This window comes from Pituophis catenifer, unplaced genomic scaffold, assembly GCF_029215685.1.
Source record: "Pituophis catenifer annectens isolate HBS135680 unplaced genomic scaffold, rPitCat1.0.hap2 SCAF_2, whole genome shotgun sequence".
NCBI lineage: Eukaryota > Metazoa > Chordata > Lepidosauria > Squamata > Colubridae > Pituophis > Pituophis catenifer.
This window is the reverse complement of record NW_027256882.1, coordinates 127,777,954-127,791,021: the sequence shown is the minus strand read 5'-3', so window position 1 is coordinate 127,791,021 and position 13,068 is coordinate 127,777,954. Positions and strand designations below refer to the sequence as shown.

At 37.4% G+C, this 13,068-nt stretch overlaps 1 protein-coding gene across 1 annotated transcript in view; it reads left to right on the top strand.

The window, feature by feature from the left end:
* Positions 1-13,068, top strand: part of TBCD (tubulin folding cofactor D) — a 148,634-nt gene that overhangs the window by 120,030 nt on the left and 15,536 nt on the right. The window contains exons 30-32 of the mRNA XM_070937478.1: positions 5,857-5,940; positions 6,490-6,648; positions 7,190-7,328. Of these exons, the coding sequence (XP_070793579.1) occupies positions 5,857-5,940; positions 6,490-6,648; positions 7,190-7,328 (382 nt within the window). The remainder of the gene's footprint in view (positions 1-5,856; positions 5,941-6,489; positions 6,649-7,189; positions 7,329-13,068) is intronic.

Below are 13,068 nucleotides of genomic sequence, written 5' to 3'. Positions count from 1 at the left end.
AATGTGGCATCTTACTAAGACTTTTACTTACTTTTGAGGCTTTCTTCCATGAGAAACCTTCCAAATGTTTATTTTTAATTGTCACTTAGTTTAATTCAAAAAAATTAGTTTTATTTCACTCTGAAAGAACAGATTAGCTGTTCTGATATTCCATTATGGTAATTAAACAGCAGAGGGTGTAGTTGTACCAACAGTTAGACTCCTTCGCTTCTTACATTGCTACTTCTTACAAGCCACATTTTGCACACATTATTTTAAAGAGCAACTGCTTTTCATTATCTCTATTATCTACAAACCACAAAGTTTTATTTTGACATAAATAAAAACATGAATGTCTAACCATTTGTACTCATAGCTTAACAAAAAGTGAATTTGTTTTACATGAACATTTGAATTTTCCTATTATTAAATTGTATTGCATAACTTTGCCTAGTTGCACAAAACAAAACAAGGTCAGACCTTGTGAGGACTTTGATGGGAGACTCCAAAGGCTCTTATAGACTAGCTTGGGAAATCAAAATTATAACCTGAAAGAAGATTTCCTCTAGTGCTGCCAAGGAAACTATTTGGCCAACTATTTGGATTTTCATGTGGCCATGAAATCACCAAAAGTTGAGCTCAACTTGAACAAGACAGTGTATTATTTTTATTGTTAAGTTATGGAGAGCCAAGATATTTAAATTAAGGAGTTTTAAAATTAAAGAAATAGGTTTTGTGCAACTTTTCATTGCAGCACACAAAAAAGTGAACTATTTTTTGTTTTAAATTGCTACATGTATCCTTAAACCAATCAATTAAAAATATTTTCTGGCATATTTCATGCTTACATGCTAAAGAAACTTCTGTGAAAGAATGTAGAAAGAATTGAGCGTATAATTTGTAGCTTCAGAATGTAACCAAATTCAAAGATAGCATAGCATAAATATGCAATGAGTGATTGAAGACATAATGGTAGTGGGAAATCCATATTTAGATTTTACTTATTGTTTATTTTTTAAGGGCAACTTTAGTTTTGGGGCCCCAAATCATATTAGGGCAGTTATAGCTTACTGCTGTGAATGTTTCCTTCTGCTACTATTTGATCAGAAAGAAAAAACCTACAGAAAGTTGTTGTAGGTAGAGGGGTAGTATTAAGTAAGAATGTGGAGTTACTTAAGAAAGGAATATTTTCTCTGCTATCCCTTTCCAGAATATTTAACGTTTTAGGAAAATATAACAGAGATTCCAACGATGTATTCACAAATTTGTATCCATGTTTATTCTAGAATTTATATATCCTGAATTATTAATTCTAAAATAAACATAGATACAAATTTATAGTCAAGCTTATTCGAGAATTTATACTTATTTCAGGACAGAAATATTAAATTTGAATGTTTCAAAGCATTTCTGTTTCTATGTTAAATAATATGTCTCTTACCTCTGACCAGATAGTCAAACCCCACTAGCTCAAAGCTTCTTCTTTAAGCTCTCCAACCTTTTTCAGAGTCAAAAAAATGCTACGTACTCAATGGGTTGGAAGGGGAATTGAATGCGCGGGTACTCTTGGGAAAATACTTTCTGAGGTGTGTGTTTGCTCCAGTGGGAAAAAAAAAAGTCCAAAAGGAATAGGAATGTACACGAAGCTTTGATTATTATTTTTTTTAAAGGATTCGTGGGAAAGCTAACAAACTGTATTTTCCATATGCAAACTTAACATTCCTTTTGACAGACTGTTTGCTGGGACTTGTCCAAATTCTGTCTACAGGTGTTAAATATAAAAACCTTAAGAGCAAGTTGTGTGAAAAAGGGTTCTTTGATTGAAAGTGGTCTAATTGCTCTCTGTGTGGGTGTATGAGTGCACACTTGTGTACATGCTTGTGCAGGGAAATGGAGACAGAAACCCAGTAGGCTAATTCTTATTTACATATTCATTACTTTGAATTTTCTGTAAAAAAGTCAAAAATGCATAACATGCGTTGCCGTGTTGTGATACAGATAAATTTCTTGGGAATGAGTTATAAAACTGGCAGTGTAACAACAGATCAGGTGAGGTGTTCAGTAGATCATTTTGCAGAAAAATGCATCCATTCACTATTACAATGCACATTTTTCTGTTCTCCAAAACATCTTTCTGGGTGCACCTTTGCTATCTTTTCTGTGTCTTTCATTATCTTTTCATTCTCTTATTCAATAATCCATTTTCACTGTTGTCACTAGTACTAAAACAGAATTACTTTTAAATTCTACATTAAAATTGCCTTTCAATAGTCAATTAATTAACGAATGCCCAGAATTAAAGCCATCTGATGCCAGGTTCTAGCTTGATTACGTGAATACATAGGAGGTTGATCTGCACGAAGAAGCAACCAAATCTTTACCTAGTTGCACATAGTGTGATTCGGTCCTTGAAAAGGATTTCTTCTGAAGAAGGTGTCTTCTCTTGCTTGATTTGGACAAGCAAGAAGACCTGGTTAGATTTCCTCAAAGGGGTTCTTTTTTTTGTTGACGGCATATTTCACTGCAGAAAATTAGCATCAGGAGAAGGACTGATGATTAATATAGCAATATCATCCTGCAGCTGTAACTTTTCCTAGTTCATTAGAATTTGGCTTCTATTGTTCATATCTAAGCCGCCTAGAATTGGTATGAGCGAGTAGGCAGCTATATAAATTTTCTAAATAAATACATACATACATGGGAACATTTTGGATAGCCTGTAATAATTGTTGTTGGAAAATTTTAATACTTTTAATATTTGATAGGAAGAATATATAGATATTGTATTGATTCAATTGTTTGCTTGCAGTGATATCTTATTTGGGCTATTGAATGTTTCCCATAAATAGCATAAAGCCTAGAATATGTGAAAAATAGTTTTTTCCCCATATGAGGTTATCTAGATTTTGTGTGTACAAATGAGATTGGTTGTGAGATGCATTGTTAATTTAACACAGGGGTCTGCAACCTTAAACACTCAAAGAGCCATTTGGACCCATTTCCCACAGAAAAGAAAACACCGGGAGCCACAAAACCCTTCCCGTGCCTGACTATTTCTTGAGCGGCCACAAAACTAGCATATGTAGTTGAATTAAACGTTCTGTTTTCTTCTGAAACTTTTCTTTTCTTGGATTTATCCATGATTGGCCTACTGGGGGTCGAAAAGTTTAATAAATCGCATGCTGGTGGGTATCACACATTGGTGGTTGTAATGCATATTTTGAGCAACAGGGCCTCAGCAGAGGGATGAAAGAGTCACATGCGGTTCCAGAGCCGCAGGTTGCTGACCCCTGATTTAACAGAATGAGTGTGTATCCATCTGTAAAAAAGCAGGGCCATGTAAGAAGAAGTCTTTGACTCCTTCCTAATATTGCAAAAATGTAGAATTTCCTCTGTTTAAAAAAAAATCTAAGAAATACTAAAAAATGATTCAGTTAGGGTAATATATGGATCGAAAATTATTGGGAAGAAATGCTTTGGACCTTGCCTAGCAGAGCAATTTTCACTATTCATGAAAAGAGCTATATAATTTGTATCTTTTTTTCAGATTTCGTGGAAGTCTGAAAGAAGGACATTGGCAACCTTAAATATTTGCATGTTGCATTTGTGCAAGATCCAAAGTGTTTTCTTTAAGTTGCTTTGAAGCGTTATACAATCCCATAGTCCTATCCACAAGGGATGCCAACCTTGCAGAATGAATAAATATGTATTTTGCCCGTTCAACCTAGATTTATATTCTTCGGATGCTAATAAAGCATTAAGAAATGTTTAAAATGCAGTACAAGTTATAAAAAAAGCATACAAATTAACGTAGCAATAGCAATAGCACTTAGATTTATGTATATACCACTTTACGGTGCTTTATAGCCCTCTCTAAGTGATTTACAGTGCCAGCATATGGCCCCCAACAATTTTACCGACCTCAGAAGGAGGGAAGACTAAGTCAACCTTGAGCTGGTGAAATTCAAACTGTCAAACCGTTGGCAGCCAAACTGCTGGCAGTCAGCAAAAATAGCCTGTAGTACTGCATTCTAACTACTGTGTCACCACAGCTCAATGTAAATGTAAATGTGTATATAGCTACATAGACTATAGATCTATAATAATCTGTTCATTTGACAAACAAAAAAAATGCTACCATTTCCAGTTTTAGAAGTCTAGAAAACAAAATGCTTTCTCCAGGTGGTTGAACATAGTTACAAGTGTATGAACTAAATATTTCAGAAATGGGAATCTACTGTTTAAAAAGACTGGTCATTCTCTTCATACTACCATACAGATAGTAGGAACATCTAGAGAAAAGTTCAGGTTATTTAGGGCCACGATATCTGATCCGTACTTGCAGGAAAAACATTGTGGCAAGGAAAACACTGGTTGGTACACAATTTCAGCCAAAAAGGAGCAGCTGAAAAAAGCTTGCTTTGTTTTCTTTGCCAGAAACAAATCCGTTCCAGTGGACATAAGAATATCATGTCCTAGACTGGATTGCAAACTTCTGGAAGACTGCTGGATGGCAGCAGTGTGCTAGACCTTTCTTTACTCTTTTTTCCATCTACTCGTTGTCTGAATATTGCAGCCCACATATTGTAGTCTGCCCTAGTTGATAGTCCACATCTGGAATGGCTGAAGGCAGGACATCCTGGTTCCAGAAGTCAGTGATATGATTATGATTCTTGTTCCTCGAATCAGTCGTTCAAAGGAACAAGTTCCACAAACTGATATTTCAATGAGCATTTCACAGGAAGATAGAATCATATCTGCATGTGAATGCCAGCATATGGCTTTCCAGTTCTTTCTGACCTTAATGAACTGTTTTCTTTTTTCTCCATTCCTTTCTGTGTCTTGTCATATAGATTGTGAGCGGATGGCAGGGCCTGCCTCTTTCTTTTAAATAACTCTTTCCTATTTGTCTGAAAACTAAGTAAAGACGTGATCATAAATGTACTACATTTAGTCACAGTAAACATACATATTTATTTAATAAAAATAGAGGGGTTTCAAAATGGATGAGATTGATTTTGGTACACTGACCTATAACTGATTAGCACAACGTTCTATCTAGTTCCACAAAGATCTAATACAATGTAATTAAGTCTTCCAAAAAAAAAAAATCTTTGTCCAGTAGGAGTTGTGGCCAGTACATCAGCCCAACACAATAGTGCAAAGGCTGGTGGAAGCATGGTGGTGAAGCAGTGTCACCAAACAGAGTTGAAATTCTTAGTCTGCCCTTTGGATGTTGGAATGAAAGATGCTTCACACACCTATTGGGGGATTTATTTTAAAAAGCAAAACATAAATAGATGATGTGACACCAAATTACTAGTGTGCTTCAGAAGCTCTAGGAAAATGAAAGCAAAACAAAATTGAAGCTGGGTATATTTTGTGCTTTTGAAATTAATTTGTATAATTAATAAAGATGACTAACTACAGTGAAGACTGTATGCTTGAACTTTAAGGTTGGGGTAAGCATTATTTTAGGAACTGAGAATCTCATGCCTCTGCATGAAAGAGTTACTGTCTTTCTTCAATTATTGCTTATTTTTAGTCCCCACGCATATAAACTCATATATGTTCTTTGAAAGCTGCTCACTGAAATGAGTATGAATGAGGTGAGCATTAATAGAGACATGGCATGTAGAAAGTTCCCTTGAGGTTTGGCTGCAAAATTCGTATGCCTGATTGACTCTGATTTGTTTTGCTTCAGTTTTCTTATCTTCCCAAACAAAAATATCTTGGAGCCATTACTGAATATGTGCATGACGTACACACCAAAGCATTTTATTCTGATCACAGAGTCATGATGTATTTATAAATTTATATGAAACTTGCTAGAAATTAACATTAGCAAATTATGTCTGCGGTTGCTTACTTCGACAGGGTGAGAGAAGCTGCTATGACGAGTTTGATGGAAATAACCCTGTTGTTAACCAGGACTGAGCCAGCCTTAATTGATGCAAACGTGTATGTACTTTCCAAACATTATATGTCAACCTTTGGATTACTTACGGTAACCAGCTTTGGGTTAAGTAATCAGCCTTTTCTGGAAAGGCTTCTGCAAGAGTCACCCCTATTGATTGCCATCAGTTGCTCCCATCACTATTGTTAATGAAAGACCTGAGCAGGTCCTGTCTTGCATCTGTCTGGGCTCAAGGAATGCAGATTGTAACTTCTCAAAGAGGTTGAATTGGGAAGCAATGGCTGCCCAGTAACCAATTTAATCTTGGGTCTTCCTGTTCCAAATCTTACCCACTGCAACTGCTGAGAGACCTGAGATCTAAGTATCCTAAATGGGTTATTCCTCAGCCTTGTGGCAAAAATAATGATACTGCTTTTTTCTTTTTTTACAACCATTCATTTTTTCCCCCCCTTTCTGGAAAGAATTCTTAGCAGAAGCCTGAAAGATTGGTGTGGGAGGAGGGTTATTCAGGGCAAAGCAAAAAATAAAAATAAAAAATAACCTCGGCAATGTATGATTTGGATTTGTCTTTTAAATGGTGTTTTAACTTTCAGTTCCAAGCGGATTATGTGCTCTGTGGCTCAACAGTCAGCTGAAAAAATTGACCGATTTCGAGCTCATGCAGGATCTGTGTTCCTCACCCTTCTTTACTTTGATAACCCTCCAGTCCCACACATACCCCATCGGGAAGACTTGGAGAGGATATTTCCAAGGTAATCAGTCTTGAATGGATAAGAGATCTTTGGCTGTATATGTGAAAAGAAATCCATCAATTTAAATTGTGGTTATAGGCAAATGTCTGTAACCTTAGACTGGAAATCTGTTTTGAAAAGAGGAACTACCTCAAGTGGGTCTTGAGATATTAGTATTGAAATCTTTCTCCACTTTCTCTTCAGCTGTTTCACATCCTCCTCCAGCTCCCTCCAAGCGAGGGCTTTTAAATACTCATTTGTAGTGTATTCATACTTCAATAGAGCTGCCCTATCCAGAATATTTTGCAACTCGAAGCATGATTTGCCTCGAAACGGCAGCAAAAACCACTAATGTATTGTTTTAAGTCGTACCTTTAAAGAAATGTCCTAAGATGGTGAAATAATACTGCACGCTTTTAAGATACATTTATTCTGTTGAATAGCAAAAACAATTTCTTCGTTTTGGCATTCAAGATTTAAGTTTAAAAAAAAGAAGAGAGAACCATGAATGATAGTTTGGGTGACTTGTTTACTTTTGTACTTGTTTCAATGTTTTTCACAGGTCAGAAGCGGTAACTTTCAATTGGAATGCTCCATCCCAGGCCTTCCCCCAAGTCACACAGCTTTTGGGATTAGCGTCCTATCGCTACCACATTCTGACAGGCCTCACTGTATCAATTGGAGGCTTAACTGAATCAACAGTAAGGGAATAAAAACTTACCACTTGTTTGGAACAGTTTTATTACTTAACATACGGGAGGGATGTTTTAAGAATATTACTTAAGAGGTAATAGTGTTGGCTGCCAATTTCTGGAAGCAAGTTGTTGATCAATAGGAATACAGGTCCATTAATACAAGTATGAATATCCAAGATGTAGTAATCTATTGTGATTTAATATGCTTGAAGTAGTTGGCACCACTTTGCTTACAGACCACTTTTTCATCCTGTAGCGTTGCACACGTCAGTAAAAATAAGAGAAACTTTAAGCTATATCAAAAAACATTCACAAACATACATTCCTTCTGAAACTAGTATTCCTTTTCCTGAAAATTAAAGCCATGCTAATATGGGGCATTTACAAATTTAGGTCACATTAAAATCAGTGAGAGTTATTTGTTAATAAGTCTCTTGTTGGTTTTAATGATACATTTATAACATGTGCTCTCCCTCCAAGCTTTATTGTGAAGCTTTGGCTTCCAGCAAGAATTTTTTAAAAAACTTTTGGAATACTTTGTAATGTGAATTTAGCTATTGGTAATAAATCAGCACCTAACCAAACTTGGCTAGTTTCAAAAACCTAAGCAGGATCTGACCTGGCAAATGTTCAGATTGGAGGTCTCCAGGAGAAATCTGAGACCTGTAGTATAGAGTGAGGAGAATGAATGAACAAATGAATATTTTTTTTAAAAAAAAATAAAATAAAAAAAATAAAATCTATAAGAAGCCCATAACCATTTCTATATTGTTATCAAGAAAAAAATCACATGTTTGTCACTAGAAGTCAAGTTTGACTGGAACACAATTTTGATGTACTGCTTTAAGGTAGCGTCAGCATTTTAAATAATCTAGAAACAGTGCAGTACCAAAGTGCACAAAAATGTATCTGTCTACAGTGTGGGTGTCAAACCTGATCGCATCACAGGCTGGATCATGACATATAGCCACGTTTTTTGCCTTTGCAGACCTGGGCTGGGCGTAGCCTACGCATGACGTATCCAGCCCGCCGGCCGCCATCTTTGATAGGCTTGATCTACAGGATCAAAACATTTTGTTGCTCACACAGACCAAAGCCCCTGAATCATACAAGCTTCACTTGAGGCATACATCATCCAAATGAGCTGTTCCTTCTATAGAATGGTTTGTACATCCTTAATGACCAGCAAAATGTACAACAGAAATTAAAACTTCTTTTCTCCTGAGCGTCACAAAGAGCATTCATTACTTGGTAGGGCACTAAATGGAGCAGACAGAGAGTGACCAGTTCCTGATTTTAATTTTCGGAATAGAAAGGAGGTGCAGGAAGGGAAGCAGATTGATCTTGAAGGATTGGACTTCTTTAAGAGCGAGCTCAGTCTTCTCAACATTTTCCCCTGTAGTGCTCTCTATCCCTTCTCCCTTTTTCTCCCTCCTCCTCCTCCTCTGAAAGATTGTAGGGAATGTAGAAAGCATTTCTCTCCCTCTTTCTGTCTTGCTGTTCTTTTAATTTGCTTTGGTCCACAAATAGTTGAAACAACATTCATTGAGAGCATTGAAATGTTTGTTTGATTGATTGATTTTTTTTCCCCATCTTTATTTTTGGGTGGTGAACATAACTAATACTCCTCCCTTCTCCCTCCTCCTGCTTTCCCACAACCACCCTATGAGGTGAGTTGGGCTGTGAGAGTGACTGGTCCAAAGTTACCCAACCAGTTTTTTGTGCCTAGGTCGGGACTAGAACTCACAGCACATGCACTTCAGATACTCCTACTCTTGACAGGGAACCTTCAGCCAGCCCCCTCCCGGATTTTCAGAGCAGTGGGGTGGGTCGGAGGTAAAATGGCTCAGGGGATGTTTTCTGACCTCTTGGCTTAGACAGCTCCTCTCTGTGGACCCAGAGGTGGCAAGCTCCAATTCTCTGGGGGCAGTGGTGGAGAGGGAGGGGGGGTTGGCAGATCTTTGGAAGCCTTCCTTCTGCTGCTGTCAAAAGCATGTTAGAGTTACACAATTAGGAGGAAGAAGCTAATTCAGCAAAACTGCCCATTTTGCTGAATGGAAGTAGAATTACTCTTCCTTTCAAGAATCCCCCACTATGTATTCCTTCTGCTTTCTGTCAGATGACCTAATACAGTTAGGTGAATAAATAAGCTTTCTCCTATTGACCACCACTATGTAGCCTAGAAGTATGAATGACTAGCTTTATAAAAGTGCAAAGCTGTGAGTTCAAATCTCCACCTATCAAATGCCAATTTATCATTTTAATAAATTCTAATTTACTTTTATTATAGTTAATGCAGCCTCAGCAGTTATTCCCAAAATAGCATAGATGAGCTTAAAGAATGTGCAATATGTGAATGAAAGTAGATCTACTAACAAGTGAGCCATTTGACCTAGTAGTTAAGACACCAGGCTAGAAGCCAGGAGACGGTGAACTCTAGTCCCACCTTAGCCACAGAAGCCAGCTGGGTGACTTTGGGAAGAAAGGTAGATTCTCCACCCTGAGTTATTTATAAAAATAATGGGGGGCGGGGGGGGGGTGTTTAAAAAAAACTGGAAAAAAAAACCCATTGCCATGAAAAATAAAACTCTCAGAGCAGAGTCAAGGTCCAAAACTGATTCAACAACAAGCAGTTCCAAATTGCTCCAGTTTTCTCAGGATATACTCCCCCCCACCCCAATTTAAGAACTACTGCTTTAGGTGAAGCTATTTTTTTTTTAAATAAATCTGGGCATAAACCTTTTTTTGTTTGCTTCTGAGATACATAATGCTTCTCTGATTGGGTTTTCTGGCTTTTGAACAAGCCTTAGTGATAGATATCTTTGGCTTTTATGTTGCTTATTGTTTAATTTAAGCCTTTGAATCAGTGTTGACTCCTGGCAACTGCCTGAACTAGTTCCTGAAGCTTTCTTGGCAAGATTTTCGGAAGTGGTTTGCCATGGCCCTTTTCTTAGGACAGAGAGAGAATGGTTAGCCCAAAGTCACTCAACTGGTTTTGCATCTAACAGAGGACTAGAAATAAGTCTTCTGGTTTTAGCCTGGTGCCTTAAACACTACACCAAACTGGCTCTCTCTATATATATATTTGTCTACTATTTGTTTTTAGTATTGCACTATTTCTTTAGAATTAAAGCTGCCTAGGTTTAAATTTTTAATTTTGTATACTTAATTAAATTAATGTATGTATTTAATTTTTAACTACTGTGTAAATTCTTTTTATAATTATGCCCTTGTGATGCACCCGGAGGCTCCAACTGGTCCAGAATGCGGCTGTGCGGGTTGTTATGGGAGCTTCCCATTACTCCCGTGTTACACCTCTCCTGCATGAGCTGCACTGGTTGCCGGTGGTCCTTCGGATCCGCTTCAAAGTGCTGGTACTTACCTATAAAGCCCTACATGGCATGGGCCCGGGGTACTTGCAGGATCACCTCCTACCGGCCTCCCACTGCCCAGTGCGTTCACATAGGGCTGCCCTCCTCCGGGTGCCATCGGCCAGACAATGTCGGCTGGTGGCGCTCAGGATGAGGGCGTTCTCTGTGGCTGCACCGACCCTCTGGAATGAATTACCCACTCAGCTCTGGACGGCCCCCGACCTCTGCTGTTTCCGCGGTGGCCTGAAGACATGGCTTTTTCAGCAAATCTCCTGATCTTCTGGGAGTTTTTAGTTTTTACTGTTGGGGATTTTAATTGGATTATTTTAGCATTCATTTATTGTTTTGTTGTTTTATTGTTGTGAGCCGCCCTGAGTCCTTCGGGAGAAGGGCGGCATATAAATATGAATAAAATTTTAAAAAATAATAAAATAATTAATTTTGGTGCTATTTCAATCTGATCTTAAATCTCAGATATGGCGTAATCACCTGTTTTTTCAGGGCTTTTTTATGCAGACTTTCTAGTAATATAGATATTGGACAGTAAAGCTATTATGCTTCTACAGTACAGCATAATGAGCGTTCCATATACCTTCGTGGCTCATGGATTCATTTCTAACAAGAAATTTGGGGAAAAAAATTCCAGCCCACTTAATACATTTTTTCTTGTTTTTAGGTGTGGAAATCAGATGTAATCTAATTTAAACCATTCAGTTAAATTATTTTCCCCCTTTCCAGCAATTAGCCAAGCTCCTGGGCATGATGATATCTTGCCAGTTATTTTTTATAATATAGTCTACCTCTTTCAGTTCGTCCTGTCTTCTTTTCTATGTTCAGCTGTTTTACAAATCTGGAAGGTGGAGGCCAACCATTTTGCTAGCCAACAAGAATAAACCTCAAGCAATCCACATTTTCTGGGCAGTTTCTTTATTCATTTGGGTAGCTGATCCTTAAAACAGATCTGGTCTTATTGAAGAAATACAGAATATCAGTGAACTGGAATTTCAGTCAGATCAATATGACCGTGACTCTTTAAAATAAGATTGCTTTATGAATAGCTAGACTGCCACTAAATATGCCTAGGTGTTCTGGACATTATGGTGAAATCTTATTTCAGAAACCGCATCAGAGAGATGAGTCAGATGCATTGCTAGTTAGATTTTTAAGACAAGAAAAATCTCAAGATTTTTAAATAATTATTTCAGAGCGGTGGCAATCCTATTATGTATTGTTTACATCTAAAGAAAACAGCTGGTTACCTCTTAACTTTTTTGAAAGAAGTTTTTTAGATCAAACCCTACTCCATTTGTGTTTCTGAAGTCCTTTTTGGAAGGAGATACTCTTGGTAGAGCAAGAGTTTCCTTGATTCTAAATATCCAGCTTGGAAATTGAAAAAAAAAAAAGCTTTCCTAAATCTGGATGATGTTATATTTAAGAAAAGGTTCTTCATTTGGATAGATAACTTCCCGTCCTCTTAAAAAAAGATGTATCTGAACAGAAAGACAGATTGTAGGACTACATGGGTTTATTGAAGGTTACCATTCTACTTCCCCAAACCTCCAGATAGGACACAGTAACTTTCCCCACCTGGCCTTGACAACCTGTTTTTTTAAGAAGTAACTTTTCTCTCATAGCCTACAGTTACATGTTGTTAAACTTGTATAATAGTAAGGGTTTTTTTTTTTTTTTTTGGTGGGGGGGGGTTCATGGTTTTGGCTAGACAAGATTCAGATTGGAGTTCCTTAATCTGTTCTTCAGATACATATTTCTTCACTGAAGTGGATTTCCAGGCTCAGATCCAGCCATTTCTTCCTAGTTCAATTTCGCTTTAATTCACAAGGGGTGCCTCTTCCTTCACTTTATTCATCTCTTTTTCATTCTCATGAAAAATGTGACATTGGCAGCATGTACACAGAGCATGTAAGATATTTTGCAGGAACATTGGAAGTTATGTGCCAGAAATTCTCTTGAATCTTCAGCAGAAATCTCTGGACATCTTTTCTAGATTGTGGGAACAGGATGGTCCAGTCAGTTGTGGTGATGAATACATAGAGAAGCACTTCAGCTTTGCTTCATTGCACATAGTGATCTATCTAGCAATCTACCAAGGGGGGGGGGGGGAGGTTATTTCTGGAATTCCTCCCTTAGCTGTTTTGTAAATACCCTAAGATAATTAATACCTCTGTAAGGTTTGAATTTAATTTTTACTGTATTCTGCTTTATTCCTACATATATTTCTACTGTATATAAGAGTCCAACAACTTCAAACTAAATATTAAAAGCAGTAGGATGGCTATTATCATCACTGACCTTGGGGTGGGGGGAAAGAAAAGACCTGGCAGATTTTTCCTTCCCTCTTTCTCCCTTTATTGCTT